This window comes from Armigeres subalbatus, chromosome 1 (genome assembly GCF_024139115.2).
Source record: "Armigeres subalbatus isolate Guangzhou_Male chromosome 1, GZ_Asu_2, whole genome shotgun sequence".
Lineage (NCBI taxonomy): Eukaryota > Metazoa > Arthropoda > Insecta > Diptera > Culicidae > Armigeres > Armigeres subalbatus.
In genome coordinates, this window is record NC_085139.1 from 305,718,309 (window position 1) to 305,735,083 (window position 16,775).

Below are 16,775 nucleotides of genomic sequence, written 5' to 3' on the forward strand. Positions count from 1 at the left end.
TTCTACACGAATCTGTTCCAGATTCTACACGAATCTGTTCCAGATTCTACACGAATCTGTTCCAGATTCTACACGAATCTGTTCCAGATTCTACACGAATCTGTTCCAGATTCTACACGAATCTGTTCCAGATTCTACACGAATCTGTTCCAGATTCTACACGAATCTGTTCCAGATTCTGCACGAATCTGTTCCAGATTCTACACGAATCTGTTCCAGATTCTACACGAATCTGTTCCAGATTCTACACGAATCTGTTCCAGATTCTACACGAATCTGTTCCAGATTCTACACGAATCTGTTCCAGATTCTACACGAATCTGTTCCAGATTCTACACGAATCTGTTCCAGATTCTACACGAATCTGTTCCAGATTCTACACGAATCTGTTCCAGATTCTACACGAATCTGTTTCAGATTCTACACGAATCTGTTTCAGATTCTACACGAATCTGTTTCAGATTCTACACGAATCTGTTCCAGATTCTACACGAATCTGTTCCAGATTTTATACGAATCTGTTCCAGATTTTACACGAATCTGTTCCAGATTCTACACGAATCTGTTCCAGATTCTACACGAATATGTTTCAGATTCTGCACGAATCTGTAACAAATTCTACACGAATCTGTTGCAGATTCTACACGAATCTGTTGCAGATACTACATGAATCTGTTCCAGATTCTACACGAATCTGTTCCAGATTCTACACGAATCTGTTTCAGATTCTACACGAATCTGTTCCAGATTCTACACGAATCTGTTCCAGATTCTACACGAATCTGTTCCAGATTCTACACGAATCTGTTCCAGATTCTACACGAATCTGTTCCAGATTCTACACGAATCTGTTCCAGATTTTATACGAATCTGTTCCAGATTCTACACGAATCTGTTCCAGATTCTACACGAATCTGTTCCAGATTCTACACGAATCTGTTCCAGATTCTACACGAATCTGTTCCAGATTCTACACGAATCTGTTCCAGATTCTACACGAATCTGTTCCAGATTCTACACGAATCTGTTCCAGATTCTACACGAATCTGTTCCAGATTCTACACGAATCTGTTCCAGATTCTACACGAATCTGTTCCAGATTCTACACGAATCTGTTCCTCATTCTACACGAATCTGTTCCAGATTCTACGCGAATCTGTTCCAGATTCTGCACGAATCTGTTCCAGATTCTACATGAATCTGTTCCTCATTCTACACGAATCTGTTCCAGATTCTACACGAATCTGTTCCAGATTCTACACGAATCTGTTCCAGATTCTACACGAATCTGTTCCAGATTTTACACGAATCTGTTCCAGATTCTACACGAATCTGTTCTAGATTCTACACGAATCTATTCTACATTCTACACGAATCTGTTCCACATTCTACACGAATCTGTTCCAGATTCTACACGAATCTGTTCCAGATTCTACACGAATCTGTTCCAGATTCTACACGAATCTGTTTCAGATTCTACACGAATCTGTTCCAGATTCTACACGAATCTGTTTCAGATTCTGCACGAATCGTTTTCAGATTCTACACGAATCTGTTACAGATTCTACACGAATCTGTTACAGATTCTACACGAATCTGTTCCAGATTCTACACGAATCTGTTCCAGATTCTACACGAATCTGTTCCAGATTCTACACGAATCTGTTTCAGATTCTGCACGAATCGTTTTCAGATTCTACACGAATGTTACAGATTCTACACGAATCTGTTACAGATTCTACACGAATCTGTTGCAGATTCTACACGAATCTGTTGTAGATTCTACATGAATCTGTTCCAGATTCTACACGAATCTGTTCCAGATTCTACACGAATCTGTTCCAGATTCTACACGAATCTGTTCCAGATTCTACATGAATCTGTTCCTCATTCTACACGAATCTGTTCCAGATTCTACACGAATCTGTTCCAGATTCTACACGAATCTGTTCCAGATTCTACACGAATCTGTTCCAGATTCTACACGAATCTGTTCCAGATTCTACACGAATCTGTTCCAGATTCTACACGAATCTGTTCCAGATTCTACACGAATCTGTTCCAGATTCTACACGAATCTGTTCCAGATTCGACACGAATCTGTTCCAAATTCTACACGAATCTGTTCCAGATTCTACACGAATCTGTTCCAGATTCTACACGAATCTGTTTCAGATTCTACACGAATCTGTTCCAGATTCTACACGAATCTGTTCCAGATTCTACACGAATCTGTTCCAGATTCTACACGAATCTGTTCCACATTCTACACGAATCTGTTCCAAATTCTACACGAATCTGTTCCAGATTCTACACGAATCTGTTCCAGATTCTACACGAATCTGTTCCAGATTCTACACGAATCTGTTCCACATTCTACACGAATCTGTTCCAGATTCTACGCGAATCTGTTCCAGATTCTGCACGAATCTGTTCCAGATTCTACATGAATCTGTTCCTCATTCTACACGAATCTGTTCCAGATTCTACACGAATCTGTTCCAGATTCTACACGAATCTGTTCCAGATTCTACACGAATCTGTTCCAGATTCTACACGAATCTGTTCCAGATTCGACACGAATCTGTTCCAGATTCGACACGAATCTGTTCCAGATTCTACACGAATCTGTTCCAGATTCTACACGAATCTGTTCCAGATTCTACACGAATCTGTTCCAGATTCTACACGAATCTGTTCCAGGTTCTACACGAATCTGTTCCAGATTCTACACGAATCTGTTCCAGATTCTACACGAATCTGTTCCAGATTCTACACGAATCTGTTCCAGATTCTACACGAATCTGTTCCAGATTCTACACGAATCTGTTCCAGATTCTACACGAATCTGTTCCAGATTCTACACGAATCTGTTCCATATTCTACACGAATCTGTTCCAGATTCTACACGTATCTGTTCCAGATTTTACACGAATCTGTTCCAGATTCTACATGAATCTGTTCCAGATTCTACACGAGTCTGTTCCAAAATCATGGAAACCGTTGGATGATGCTGAAAATATGGTCGACGTATCTCCACTACTTCTCGGATAGTACTCTTTGTTCCTGTAAGTTGTTCTTCAAATTCGCCATGTGGATAGTTTACATGACCGATGTGTCTTGCTTCTTGGCTAACTTTTAGGTGTTCATGACTGAGCTTCTGGGAAAGGAATTTTTGTTTTAGAAGGAAGGAAGGGAGTTTTGGGTAGAATATCCCACTGATGAAACTTCTTCGATGATCATCTCGCAATCTTTTATCGTTTCGTCCGCCAGTTTGATAAGAAATTGTTTTGGGTCCACTCTTGAATACCTGTATGACCCTCTGTTGATTATTCATCGTCATCTGCTTATCGTAATCGCCTTTTCTCCAATTTTTTCCTTTAAAAACCTCCTCTTGTCTTGGTGCGTTTCCCTGTGTTGTCCTCCGCTTTGATGGTGTCTGCCGGAAACTCGTTGAAGTCAGAAAGTGCTTCGAATATACTTTGACCTACAAAGTGCGGGTTACGCAATAGACTTCCACGGAAGTGGGACTTCATTTTTGGGGAACTCTGTCGGAGTAGGAGCATCCGTCACCGGGGATTATTGATTAGTTTGAGGCCAAGCCGGAAGCAGAATGGCCCAAGAATACTTCAATAAAAGTAATTTCCTATTTTCTGGGTATTGACCATCCGACAATGGACATTAATTCCCCTACTAAGTTACGAAAGATCTCCGTTGTCCCTCCCAATTTGGTTGATAGGAACTGATGAATCCAAATTCCTAATGCCGCTTAAACACAACTGTGGTCCTACAGAACGAACCCTAATTTGATTTCGGATAAGTCATTCACAAAAAGTCTAATTCGTCGATATTCTGATATAAAATAGCGTTTATTTGATAATTTTTCTTGCATTTCTTCCTAAATATGTTTCTACCTTTCGTAAACAGTGTTGTCCATCTCATGCACTTTTAGTACGTTTCTAATAATATCTATCTTCCTAATTTTTCAACACTGTGTCCAGAAATACTATTAGTTGCGTGTCGGTTGTCTATCGGGGTCGGCTCAATGCAACAGACGATTGCACAAAGAAAATCCATTCCCTACGAGGATCCTAAGTTTAAACACAGTACGAGCGAAACAAATAAATAAAGGCCTCGGCGTCTGAGCTCCTATCCAACATCTGCTTCGAACCCTTTCACGGAGGAGCGGAAATATGTCAATTGTTCAATTCTATAGCAGGATCACTAATAACTGTCAACTGTACAGGGTAAATAGTAAAACGGAAACAAACAATCTACCTAAACGAGGATTTCGGAACTATTGCTTTCCCATAGCATCCCGGTTCCTACACAAACAGCAACTTGTTCGGCGAGCCATTCACCGTCGTCAGATGCGCCCCATTGCTATTGCTCAGCAGCAGATTGCTACTGCTGTTGTGCACACTGCTGCCACCATTCTGGAAGTAGCCCGCCGCTGAACCGTTCGGCATGCCACCATTTTGACTGACGAATCCATTCTTACCGTGATGGTGGGCAGAATTGTTGAGCAGGGTTGTATCCTCCAACGGTTGATATTTGATGTTGTTATTAACAGTGCTGTACGGCAGGAGAGACTCCTTCGGTTGCTGATGCCGCGAGAAGTACTTGGCCTGTGTTAGAATTAAAAGATTGTCAGTGTAACAGGTATAGAAATCATAGACAGGGGGAACATTACCCTGTTGTAGCACAGAACGCCCATGATGGCCACCAGCATGCCAAGGATGTTGATCCACGTCACCGGATTGCCCAGGATGAAGAGAGAAATGGCTATCACGAAAATTCGCTTGCTGGCACTGGCCACGGCGTACGTCAGAGGTGTCACGATAGACAACACGCTGAACGCCAGTATGTTCTGCAGCCAGTTGAGGACTCCGTCGGTGAACAGCAGGGCGATCACTCGGTAATCGCCAGTTGTCTAAGAATGTTTGGAAAATTTAATCATGCTTCAACATTCTTGATTTATCTTAAATACTTACGATAGCCGGATGCTTCATCACGCTAAACATATCGAAGTAGATCCACACCGGCAGGAACATGAACAAGGCCAGCCGACCGAGAATGTGCAACAGCCGCAGATGGTGGACGTTCGTCTCCTTGAGCACCTTCTTGGAGAAGATGTTCTGCAGCGAAAATCCCATCGTGGCCAGCAGGGCACTGACGAGGCCCACCATGTCGAAGGACAGCTCCGTCAGGGTGGCGATCCCAACGCCGACGATGATCGGCACCAGGCTCAGATAGACGGCCTTGGTTTGCCGCTCCCGGAGGATTATCCTGGACAGAACCACGGTGAACAGGGGCATGGTGGCTTTCACTGGAATTCAGAAAGGGAAAACTATACCAATAACAGATAAGCTCATACATATGGGAAATTGTGCAGGTTGACGTATTCCCCAGGAACTGATAAGGAAATGTTTTCAATGAGTCTCACGTCACACGTTGTTAGTAGGTAAAAGACAAGAGACGTCTTATTTTGGCTTCGTTGAACTGCTTACGTTGATAAGAAAATTTCAAACGTGCTTCCGCAGTCCAACCGGTAGAAGGCAGTGTGTTATCGCAGCACGCGCATTTCCGAACAAATTTGTCTAAGTTATTTGACGATATGCCTAATTCAAATAAAACAAAAAAATAACTTCCCGATGGTAAAAAACAAGTTTGTTGCCTCTCTTAGTGTATGTAAAGGCCATACTTTTGCTCTATCTTTGTCTCGGAATAATTTAAACATAAGCTACATGAACTTGTGTAGCATGCCACCAAGTTACTTCGACCGAAGACAGTTCGTGGTCGTTTCGAATTCACCATCTACAAAAGCTACACAAAAACTGACAATCCCCCTCCAAGCGTTACGTAATTTATGGATGTTTGCTTACATCGGTAGTCCTCTATAGAGGACGGACATGAAATGCGACCATCACGTTCAAATGCGATAATTAGACGACTACGTTGGGCTGGCCACGTAGCCAAATTGTCGGACAATAACCCGGTGAAATTAGTTCTCGATAGTGATCCGGTGAGTACAAGATGAGATGCGCAGCGAGCAAGTTGGATTGATTAGGTGAATGGACGGCGTCATGTAACCATCAACCGAATGGAACTAAGGCATTCTTTATGTATTGCACAACCAAATTCAGCATTATTTCTAAAGTAGGGTAGAATACGGCATTGGCAGGGTGCGACAGTTGTTGGCACCCTCAACAATATTTGCGTTTTCCAGCAAACGTACACTATTTATGAACATAATTTTGATTCAATCACACAATTTCAAGTCTAAGCTTTCATTTGAATAAGTTGTTTGTGTAATAGTAGCAAGATTTGATGAGTTAATCACCGAAACAAATTTGCACCTACGAAATTCTTGCCATTATTGCATCGCCAAAGAAAGCAGCGCACGACAACTGTTACTTACTTTTTTGATCGCCTGTTTCTCCTATTTATTGCGTATGACACGACAAATTAAGTACGTAAACTACTTTTTACACTTTATCACCACTTTATTATCACCACAAAGAGCAAATTTATACAATATTTGCTCTATGCTTCACTAAATAAAATCGGGACTGTTCGTTTTCTTTGACAGCAGCACACTTCGGAATAGAGCGAGAGAATGTGTTTGTGAGCATATCAAACACACGCTAAAAAGATACCACGCACAATTCTATGTGACTTGATTTTAGCAAAACTACGAACAAAATATACGGCGTTGCATTTATTTTAAAAAAGTGTTAAAATACGAATGCTTCTATTCAGATTTTTACGCAGACCACGAATTATATCAAAAGTGGTAGCAACACCGTAGTATTTTAATCCTTATGTGCTTTACAGGACCGTTTTCCTTTTGCATCTTCAATACTTTCCAAGCTCATCAAAAAAATCATAACCATAATCGTTTCTACATAGCGCATTTCAACCTAATATTGCCATTGTCGTGTCCTTAGGAGACAGCTGCATCCGAATCAGCCGTCTCCAGCTGTTGCTCGATCCGCAGCAGCTCCGAAGCACAACTGCTTCCCGCGAAATACATCACAAAACTGGATGCTCACTTCGTTGAACTGTCACCTCTCGCATCTAGTGCTCATGACTATATGCCCTCTTATTTAGTCAATATATTTACTCATACCCCTCTCAATCCCTACATCTTCCTCCTGCTCTACTCTTTTACAATTTTATTATTATTATTTTGATCTGCTTTATAATGCCCAAGAACATCAATCTTACACCAAATACAGAAGAAAAAAAAAATCAACAATATTCTAGGCAAATCCTTGCTTACAAGTTCTTACTATCTGTTTACATTTTCTAACACTAAACTCAAGTAAACCACTGATTTCGGCAATTTCAAAATGTCATGGATAGAGTTTACCAGGCTCTAGAACATCAATCTTGCATCAAAATCAGGAACAAATCATCAACAATATTCTACCCCAGTCTTTGCTGACTTTGTTCTCACTCTTTGTTTACATTTTCTAACACTGAACTCAAGTCAACCAATGATCTCGGACTGCGTTCCGATAGCATGGATAGAACTTACCAGGCTCTATAACATCATTCTTGCATCAAAATCAGAAATAAATCATCAAAAACATTCTACGGAACTATTTACTTTCATGTTCTCACTCTTTGTTTACATTTTCTAACACTGAACTCAAGTCAACCACTGATCTCGGAATGCAGTCATGGATAGAACTTACCAGGCTCTATAACATCAATCTTGCATCAAAATCAGAAACAAATCATCAAAAACATTCTACGGAACTATTTACTTTCATGTTCTCACTCTTTGTTTACATTTTCTAACACTGAACACAAGTCAACCACTGATCTCGGAATGCAGTCATGGATAGAACTTACCAGGCTCTATAACATCAATCTTGCATCAAAATCAGAAACAAATCGTCAACAATATTCTACGCAACTATTTGCTTACATATTCATACATTGGTACCCTCTCGGGGGAATGATTGTTTACCCTCTCAGGGGAATGATTGTTTACCCTATCAGGGATACCCTCTCGGGGGAATGATTGTTTACCCTATCAGGGATTACCTTTCGGAAAATTATTGTCTAGTTCACACTACTAATAATCCACACTTTGAAATCTATATAGATTTAATCCACTTTGTTTATCAGCGCACATAAATATCTTCCATGCGATATACAAATAATATATAATCAAATAAAATTTCTGGTTGTCTCGAATGAGAAATTTACCTTTTTAAGAAAAATATTTTTTATGGTGTCACACATTCTATTTTTGCAAACACATTTTTTTCCAGTGTCATAATTGTCACAAACGAAATTTCATTATTATTGCGTTACCGTGTACTTTTTTTTCCAAACAAAACAAGCACTCGCGATTCCGATTTTTTCTCCACTTGCGACCGAGCGTATAATTTCGGGAGCGCCACTGATCATAACGTACCGACTTGGCCATTGTCGTGTCCTTAGGAGACAGCTGCATCCGAATCAGCCGTCTCCAGCTGCTGCTCGATCCGCAGCAGCTCCGAAGCACAACTGCTTCCCGCGAAATACATCACAAAACTGGGTGCTCACTTCGTTGAACTGTCACCTCTCGCATCTAGTGCTCATGACTATATGCCCTCTTATTTAGTCAATATATTTACTCATACCCCTCTCAATCCCTACAGGTATTATCTATTATTCAACCACCGACAAACCGACGTGCCTTCCCATATAAAGTTCTTCAAATTTCTTGGCAATTACTCTCCTTTCATAACCTAGCTCCATCTGTGCGATGGTTTACACAACAGCTCTCACAAATGTGCGGGCAAATTTGGTCATGCACTCTTTAATTTATTTCATCAGCTTCCACATAATAATCAATATTCGATATTATAAAAATCAAGAGTTTTATTATAGGATTCGTTAGCCAAATGAAAAACATTCGATTTTCAAAAATGTGTGCAATGATCGTAAAGACTTAAATGTCGATTTAAGCATCGAAAAAGATTTTTTATTACTTGGTTATTTTTATTTTCATCGCTGTGTAGATTGTTTGAAACGTGCATATAATGTTTACGTCGACCAGCTGGTGGATTGCGCGCATTTTGCTTTTTCTTTTTCTTGACTTTTTCTATCAAAAGAACGTTAATGTCAGTAATGACAGAACGAGTTACTACACTCGGAGTAAAACGATTGTAATTTTTTTGCCAATTTTGGAATCAGAGAGGCCCGTCGGTTTGTCGGTGATTCAACTGTGAAACGTAGTGTAAGAATGGGGTGGCTCCAGCGGCTAGATAGGACAGTGCTGCCCATTACTCAACATAATATTATGAAGACCCGCGAGGTGGAATATATTGTTAATATACTATACTACCAGAACCGACGTGCTTCGTTTCACCTAAAATTGATTAATTATATATTTTTTACATTATTTAAAAAACGGTTAAGTATTCGAAATTTGCAAATTTGGATTCCATTTTTTAGATTAATTTTCGATTAAAGCCTTCCCTTCCAGAAGCGGAGGGGTCTAATACATCATAAGAATCTTCATCGTTCCCAAAAACCTCTACATACAAATGTTCAAGCCATTTCCTAGTCTATAAGGGCAGACAGACAAAATTCATTCTTATGTGTATAGATTTGGTTTTACGTAGTTTACGTCGAGCGGTCGTGTCTTGTACACAACCACCATGATTTTTTTTTTGATGGAGCAAACATATAATGTAAGGACCGTAAAGAGCAAATTGTATATTTGAAACTGGTTGATAGACTTGCTTACGCGTGTAGACTCTAAGGCATTAGAAAAGACAAAAGATGTAAATCTTGGCAGCGGACAAAAAGCATATAAGTTCCCTTCTCCAAAATGGCCAACATTATTCAAATAGTTTGAAAATGGTAAAAGTTATAAAAATGTCAATATCTGGGTTCACGGGTACCCTATCTGGCATTCACGTCTGTTTTTGTGGACTGCATAAGGATTAAATTTGTTTTGCAATGTGTTCAAATGCTTTTGCCGTTCGGTCTACATGACATAAAATTTATGTCAAGGCTAAAATTCATGTTTTGTTTTAAGCCAGTTTTGATAAACAATAAAGTTTGTTCCAAAATTGAGTGACGCGAGATGAGCGTGCGGCCGATTAATATGAATGAATTTTACTATTGGAGGATATAAACAACCAGCATTTGGCACCAATACATTACCAGTTTTCTACTTCCATGTCTAGTTGCTAAAGGGAGCAAACTCATTGCTGATAATAGAAATTGCTATGCCAATAGAAGAAACGTTGACCTGTTACTTTATATTCAATTTACTGAGTTTGTGGTAAAAGCTGTTATATTTAGTGAACACCAATCATCAAAGAAAGAGCATACAAATGTATACCAGTCAAACTGTACCTGTGTTTTAGTGTAATTATTCATTATTTTTATCATTCAATTTAGCGAATGTTTTAGACTGCCAAGAATAGGTATTTTCCCCTAAATAAAAAAAGATCGATTCACGTGAAGAAACATATTGATGTTTATTTGGAATTCGCTTGCTTGTAACAAAAAATAACAACAAATCACATCTGAACAAAGCCATTTGATTCACAATATGTAATTTATTTTTGGTTGGACGAACATCGGTGCGAAAAATGATGACAGAGCTATTTATTGAAAACAAGTCGACGTTATCTTATCGTTAATCGGTTTTCTACATGATAATTCAATTATTGGTCTCATTATCAAACACTTTTTACTTTCGAAGGTTTTCCAAATTGAACGCAACAAGGTTTATCGAAATCAAAGCTTACAATCGCCAGTTCCTTTTGGTCGCTGTGTTCTCCGCTGATTGTTCCGGCCCGATTCTTTCGTTGATTTTGACAGTTTGCGGTCTTTTTGTTTTCGGTCTATTCCCAACAAAAAAAAAATGTGAAAGTTCTTGGAGTCTCCATTGACCAAAGTCTCTCGTTCTTTCCGCATTTCCGCGAAATCAAAGTAAGTTGTCGGACCAGAGACAATCTAGGTCGGACCGGGAGGGTATTATTGATAGCCGCCTATTCTACAGCTTGGAACTGGCCTGTATCGCCCACCATAACCTCGACGAAACTCTGTAAACGACTTTCAGTTTCTTCGAGCCGCATCAGGATTGTTACCCTCAACACTATAGATAGTGGAATATATAGATGAGCGAAGATAAATCCTCTGTCTCCAAACGAACTGTCAAACGTGTCTCCAAACGAGCATGACGTCACGATTTCAATGGAAACGTTAAGGGCTGTGACGTCATATGCGCGTGTGCACGGGCAAAAAAATCGACTCAGCCATGCTTTCGCTCATCTATAGATTCTACTATCTATACTCAACACCAACCGAGTCAGCCTGTGCCGAGACAGGCATCTTCGCTTTTCGCCATCGTGCGCTGGCGGCATTTTGTCGCATAGCCGCCTCTTTCGCCGCAACCTCCGGAGAACACAAGATTTCCTCTCCTTATTGAAGGGGCCGGATTTTGCACACGATTGCCAGCTTCGGACTGGAGCAAGGAATTGGCACTTCTCATCAGCCATTTTAAATAGCTTCATAGCTAGCAACTTCCGAAAGGGGTGACAATTCCGTGGCTCTTAGGTCTGTGGCCGAGCTCCCTAACCGAGATTTCTACAATCTCGAACACAGGTTAACGGATGGGTCGGTTTCGAGCCGTGGTGTCGGCATTGGTCTCAGACAGCCTCCCTGATATATCCAGCATCATCTCGGCCGAAGCAACCATGGCATTCATCACTGCCTGCTTCATGTCCAGGAAATCCATCATCGTCCTATCTAATTCTGCCAGCATTATTTCCGCAGTCCAAAGCGATAAGCCTAAGCACTCCTGGATCCAAAACATCTTAGCAAACATGCTACCGAACACGACCTTCACTTGTATTCCGGCGAACTGCCCAGTGCCTGACAACATCGCGGCAGATGTCTGCCGGAGTCGGACATCATTACCAGCGTTTCATGTCTTCCGTTCCTTATGTCCAACCTATTTCTATTTATACTCCGTGGAGTTTACAAATCGTGATCTGCTTTATCGACCTTTTACATTCTGTTACCGAACGGTAACTGGTTTGCAAGTGGTGTGGGGTCGTAGGGAAAAATTGTTGTCAGAGCTTTTAACGATCAATTTGAAAATCGTTCGCTTGGCTGCGGCGACATGAGTTACCAAACACGGGAGACCGGGTAGACGGCTATAGCGAGAGTGAGCACTCCTGCAATCTTTTCCTAGCTGCTTCTCTGAACGCTGCAGGGACGTTATAGTATGCGTTTCTTACAGGAGGAATTGCTTTATCGATACAGAACTTAACCTTCACTCCGGGCATCTTAAAAAACGGTGACTGTACCCCTGATGCTTCACAAGAATTAACCTAAAGCCCTACATCGTTTATGGTTGGAAACGGTAGTGCATCGGTCAAGAATACATGAACCGATGTTATCTTAATTCTGATAATAGTCTAAGTCAGAAAAATTATTTTTTTAAGCTTGGGACTTTTCTTACCATGTTTTGGGCTGAGCAACGTCTGTTGCTGAAAAGGCAATATATCAGAACGAATCAACGATCAGTCTGGATCGTCAGGCCCATAAGAAACAAGTGCCCTGCGGTGTTTTGCTAGTGCGTTTGAATAATATTTTTATCATACATTTTCCATCTTGTTACAATGTTAATTTCGACTTTTGAGTTGGAAGAAAACTGACGCGTTCAGATGATTAACTTCATCGTTCCGTGAAGGAAAATCGAATATATTTTCCATTTTAGGACACAATTGGCCCAACTTTCAGCAATGAATCGCCTACTTTGAGCGGCACACTAGGAGTTAATTTTCGGAAATCAGTATGGCGAAAGGCATCTAAAGCTTATTATCTCGAAAATAGACACCTTAATCAGAAAAATTATTTGGTAGGCGTAGTAGCAAACACCTTCCTACATAACTGGTACCAAATAGATTTTCGTGAAAAGTACCTGCTATTAAGAAAACCTGTGTTAGATGTCTTTCGCCATACAAATTTCAGGTGGTTAACTCATGCTGGCTATTTTTACATATATGTTCGTTTTTACATATAAGTTCCTCCGGGAGTTCCTCCGGAAGTTCCTCCGGGAATTCCTCCGGAAGTTCCTCCGGGAAGTTCCTCCGGAAGTTCCTCCGGGAAGTTCCTCCGGAAGTTCCTCCGGGAATTCCTCCGGAAGTTCCTCCGGGAATTCCTCCGGAAGTTCCTCCGGGAATTCCTCCGGAAGTTCCTCCGGAAGTTCCTCCGGAAGTTCCTCCGGGAATTCCTCCGGAAGTTCCTCCGGGAATTCCTCCGGAAGTTCCTCCGGGAATTCCTCCTGAAGTTCCTCCGGAAATTCCTCCCGGAATTACTCCAGAAGTTCTTCCGGGAATTCCTCCAGAAGTTCCTCGGGGAATTCCTCCAGAAGTTTCTCCGGGAATTCCTCGGGAAATTCCTCCGGGAATTCCTCCGGAAGTTCCTCCGGGAATTCCTCCGGAAGTTCCTCCGGAAGTTCCTCCGGGAATTCCTCCGGAAGTTCCTCCGGGAATTCCTCCGGAAGTTCCTCCGGAAGTTCCTCCGGGAATTCCTCCGGAAGTTCCTCCGGGAATTCCTCCGGAAGTTCCTCCGGGAATTCCTCCGGAAGTTCCTCCGGGAATTCCTCCGGAAGTTCCTCCGGGAATTCCTCCGGAAGTTCCTCCGGGAATTCCTCCGGAAGTTCCTCCGGGAATTCCTCCGGAAGTTCCTCCGGGAATTTCTCCGGAAGTTCCTCCGGGAATTCCTCCGGAAGTTCCTCCGGGAATTCCTCCGGAAGTTCCTCCGGGAATTCCTCCGGAAGTTCCTCCGGGAATTCCTCCGGAAGTTCCTCCGGGAATTCCTCCGGAAGTTCCTCTGGAAATTCCTCCGGAAGTTCCTCCGGGAATTTTTCCGGAAGTTCCTCCGGAAATTCCTCCGGAAGTTCCTCCGGAAATTCCTCCGGAAGTTCCTCCGGGAATTCCTCCGGTAGTTCCTCCGGGAATTCCTCCGGAAATTCCTCCGGGAATTCCTCCGGAAGTTCCTCCGGGAATTCCTCGGGAAGTTCCTCCGGGATTTGATTTCAATTTATATATTTGGTATTCTCGTGTTCACAAATAGGAATACGCTCTTTTCTAGTGTCACGCAAGATACAAGGTTGACGGACTTTCTATCGCTCTCATCGCTTCTTTCTTGCCGTGCGCCTCCCGAAATGGTAACTTTTGTATGGATTTTAAAAAACTTGTTTGAAGTAAAAACTTTTTTTTTACTAAATAGAGCTTCCTTCAAAATTTATTGTGGTGACATATACTTTTTATTATATCAAAATGACCGTTGGAAAAATTTAAAGCTTTTGTCAGTTGGGTTCTGCGAAATTCGATTCCTTTGTGCCTCAAATCATCGAAGAGAGGTACTGAGAAGCGAAAATTTCAGTTCTACAATAGTTCAGTATTTAAAGCTTAATTCAAATTTGGGAAATAGTAGGTCCAAGGAACATTCCTTGATAAAATTCAAAGAGATTGTCAGTTGGGATAAGCGAAATTCGTTCCCAATTTCGAGTTATCGACATTTTAGTACGAAAATAGCGCTCTACCGCGAGAGGGCTTCGCTCAGACTTTAAAGAACACTAAGCTGCGAGGCGACTACCCGTAACGCTGAGTATAGACGTGGTGTGTTACGGTTTATTACGGAGTATTTGCGTGGTGTGTTACGGTTTAAGATTTACCATGGTCAATGGTCACATTGTCAGCTACAGGCATCCAACGATCCAACGAATACCTACCCCAATATTGTACTTGTCACACAAGATACATATTCTTGCCCTGGAGGGCATAGAAAATCTTTCAATCAATAACTGAGGCAATGCTACAGAATTACTAAGTTGAAAAGCAGGCCATGTTCCAGTTGGAATATAGAACCATTGAAGAAGAAGAAGCAATAGTGACGCAATAAGATAAGACAGGATTTTGCGTCGAATACAACTTGTTGCGAGCAAAATCGGTTAAGGGTAAGTGCCTGGAAAATTGACGAGACTTTTTGCGCGCGCACACACACAGACATCACTTGAATTTGAATTTGTCGAGTTGAGTCGATTTGAATATAAAAATATGGGTTTTCGGGCCTTCTATAAAAAGTTCTAAAAAAACTGAGCAAATGTATAAAACTTCTATCTGGTCTTTTAAAAACACTCAACGTTATAATATTAACATATCTAAAAAAAACTCGGCAAATTTTCTGAAATTCAAATATGATTGCTTCTGGACAAAAAAACATATTCTTTCTATTTAACTTATTGCAATCGTGCAGTTTGGTCTTGCAATTAGTACAGTCGTGCGATTCCATCCTCATCGTCTAAAAACAGCACCGAACGAGATAGCACCTGCCTAATCCCAATTTCGAACCCATTGCATCCACTGGAACCGACGTAACATCAGCCGATCATCCAACATGAGGCGAATGGTAAGAGCAAAATAACGCGAACCAGTTTGTGCAATAGGCGTGCCAGCAGTGCGATGTTAAATGCGAGCATCGTGCACAGGGGAGGAATTGGTTTGAATTTTCGGCCGAAATCTATCAACAAGTTAAATCCACTTTGTAAGTAATAAGTGTCTGCTTTCTAAATCATCAACTAATTGGGAGTTTTCTTATTTGTCTAAATTTCTTAAACTATTTTGATTAGATTTGCTGTGGAAAGTTCCCCACTGTGCTGTTGTTCGAACTCCTTTTTAGTGCTCTACTTCGCGACAACGACACCAGCCGGACGAATGAAAAAGAGAGTATAAACGCAAGAGTGGCAACAATTCACATACCCCACCTCCCTCAACAAATTAGCTGCGGGTGCAATGTTTGGAGTCGATCGAATTAAGCAACATTGATTGGGTGATTAGGTCACTGCTGCAGCATTGGCTTTGACCCAAGCTGCAGCGATTGGAAAGGATTAGGGTGGCCCCGATATGCAATCAGGACAATAAGAAAACTCACCCGTATGCGCGTAGGACACTGGAACCTTCCAGATGGAGATATGCGAGGTGACCGAGGCCAGAAACTTGCCCAGCGCCAACGGCACGATGAACTTGAAGTAATACCGCCACGAGATGTCCACGTATTTGCGAACTCCCCACAGGTTGAAGAATGGCCCACTGTAGATGGTGATGCTGGTCAGCTGGACCATGGTGACCGTCATAGGGTAGGGGAACTCGCTCAGGATCATCTTGCCGATGACGTTGTTGCTGCTGGACACCACATACCACAGGATGCACAGGAATGTGATCGTCATCATCTGCCGAGTGGCGGTCTTGTCTACGGCCATGATGGGTAGGCGTCGTCCTTGCCACTACACTCGACAGACACAATAAATGGCACTCGACGACCGATGAAAGGCTGCTTCTATTCAATAGAATCGCGTTCCTCGATGTTCCTTCTCGAGGGGACTTACCCCTTTAACTCGAGAAGAAAGAAGTCACTCGAGGATCCGCGTAAACGGGTAAATTACGCTGTTACGTGGACAAAGTTGTTTCACTTCACTCGGACACGCACGGAATAAACAAACACTAGTTACGGCGACACTTCTTGCTGGTCAAAATGAGCAAAATTTTCGCGAAAAGAGCACATAATTACTGATTCTATCATCGCGAATGCCTTTCTCATCGTGAGACTTCTGACGTTTACATTATTCGGTCGCAACGACGACGCAGGGCACAGAAGAGGCGACGGCCATGGCGAATCGACGTTCTTGGCTCGGTTCCCTGTGAACGATTACCCACACCAGAACCGCACGCAATGGCTTT

The 16,775-nt window shown here is 41.7% G+C and overlaps 1 protein-coding gene across 1 annotated transcript; it reads right to left on the reverse strand.

Moving 5' to 3' along the window:
• Positions 1 to 3,850: 3,850 nt before the first annotated feature.
• Positions 3,851 to 16,766, reverse strand: LOC134207875 (solute carrier family 35 member E1 homolog). Its single transcript, XM_062683851.1, has 4 exons — positions 15,970 to 16,766; positions 4,995 to 5,329; positions 4,694 to 4,933; positions 3,851 to 4,628 (listed from the first exon to the last, which is right to left on the reverse strand). Exons 1-4 carry the CDS (start codon positions 16,295 to 16,297, stop codon positions 4,326 to 4,328), a joined length of 1,206 nt encoding a protein of 401 aa, XP_062539835.1. The 5' UTR covers positions 16,298 to 16,766; the 3' UTR covers positions 3,851 to 4,325.
• Positions 16,767 to 16,775: the final 9 nt, after the last annotated feature.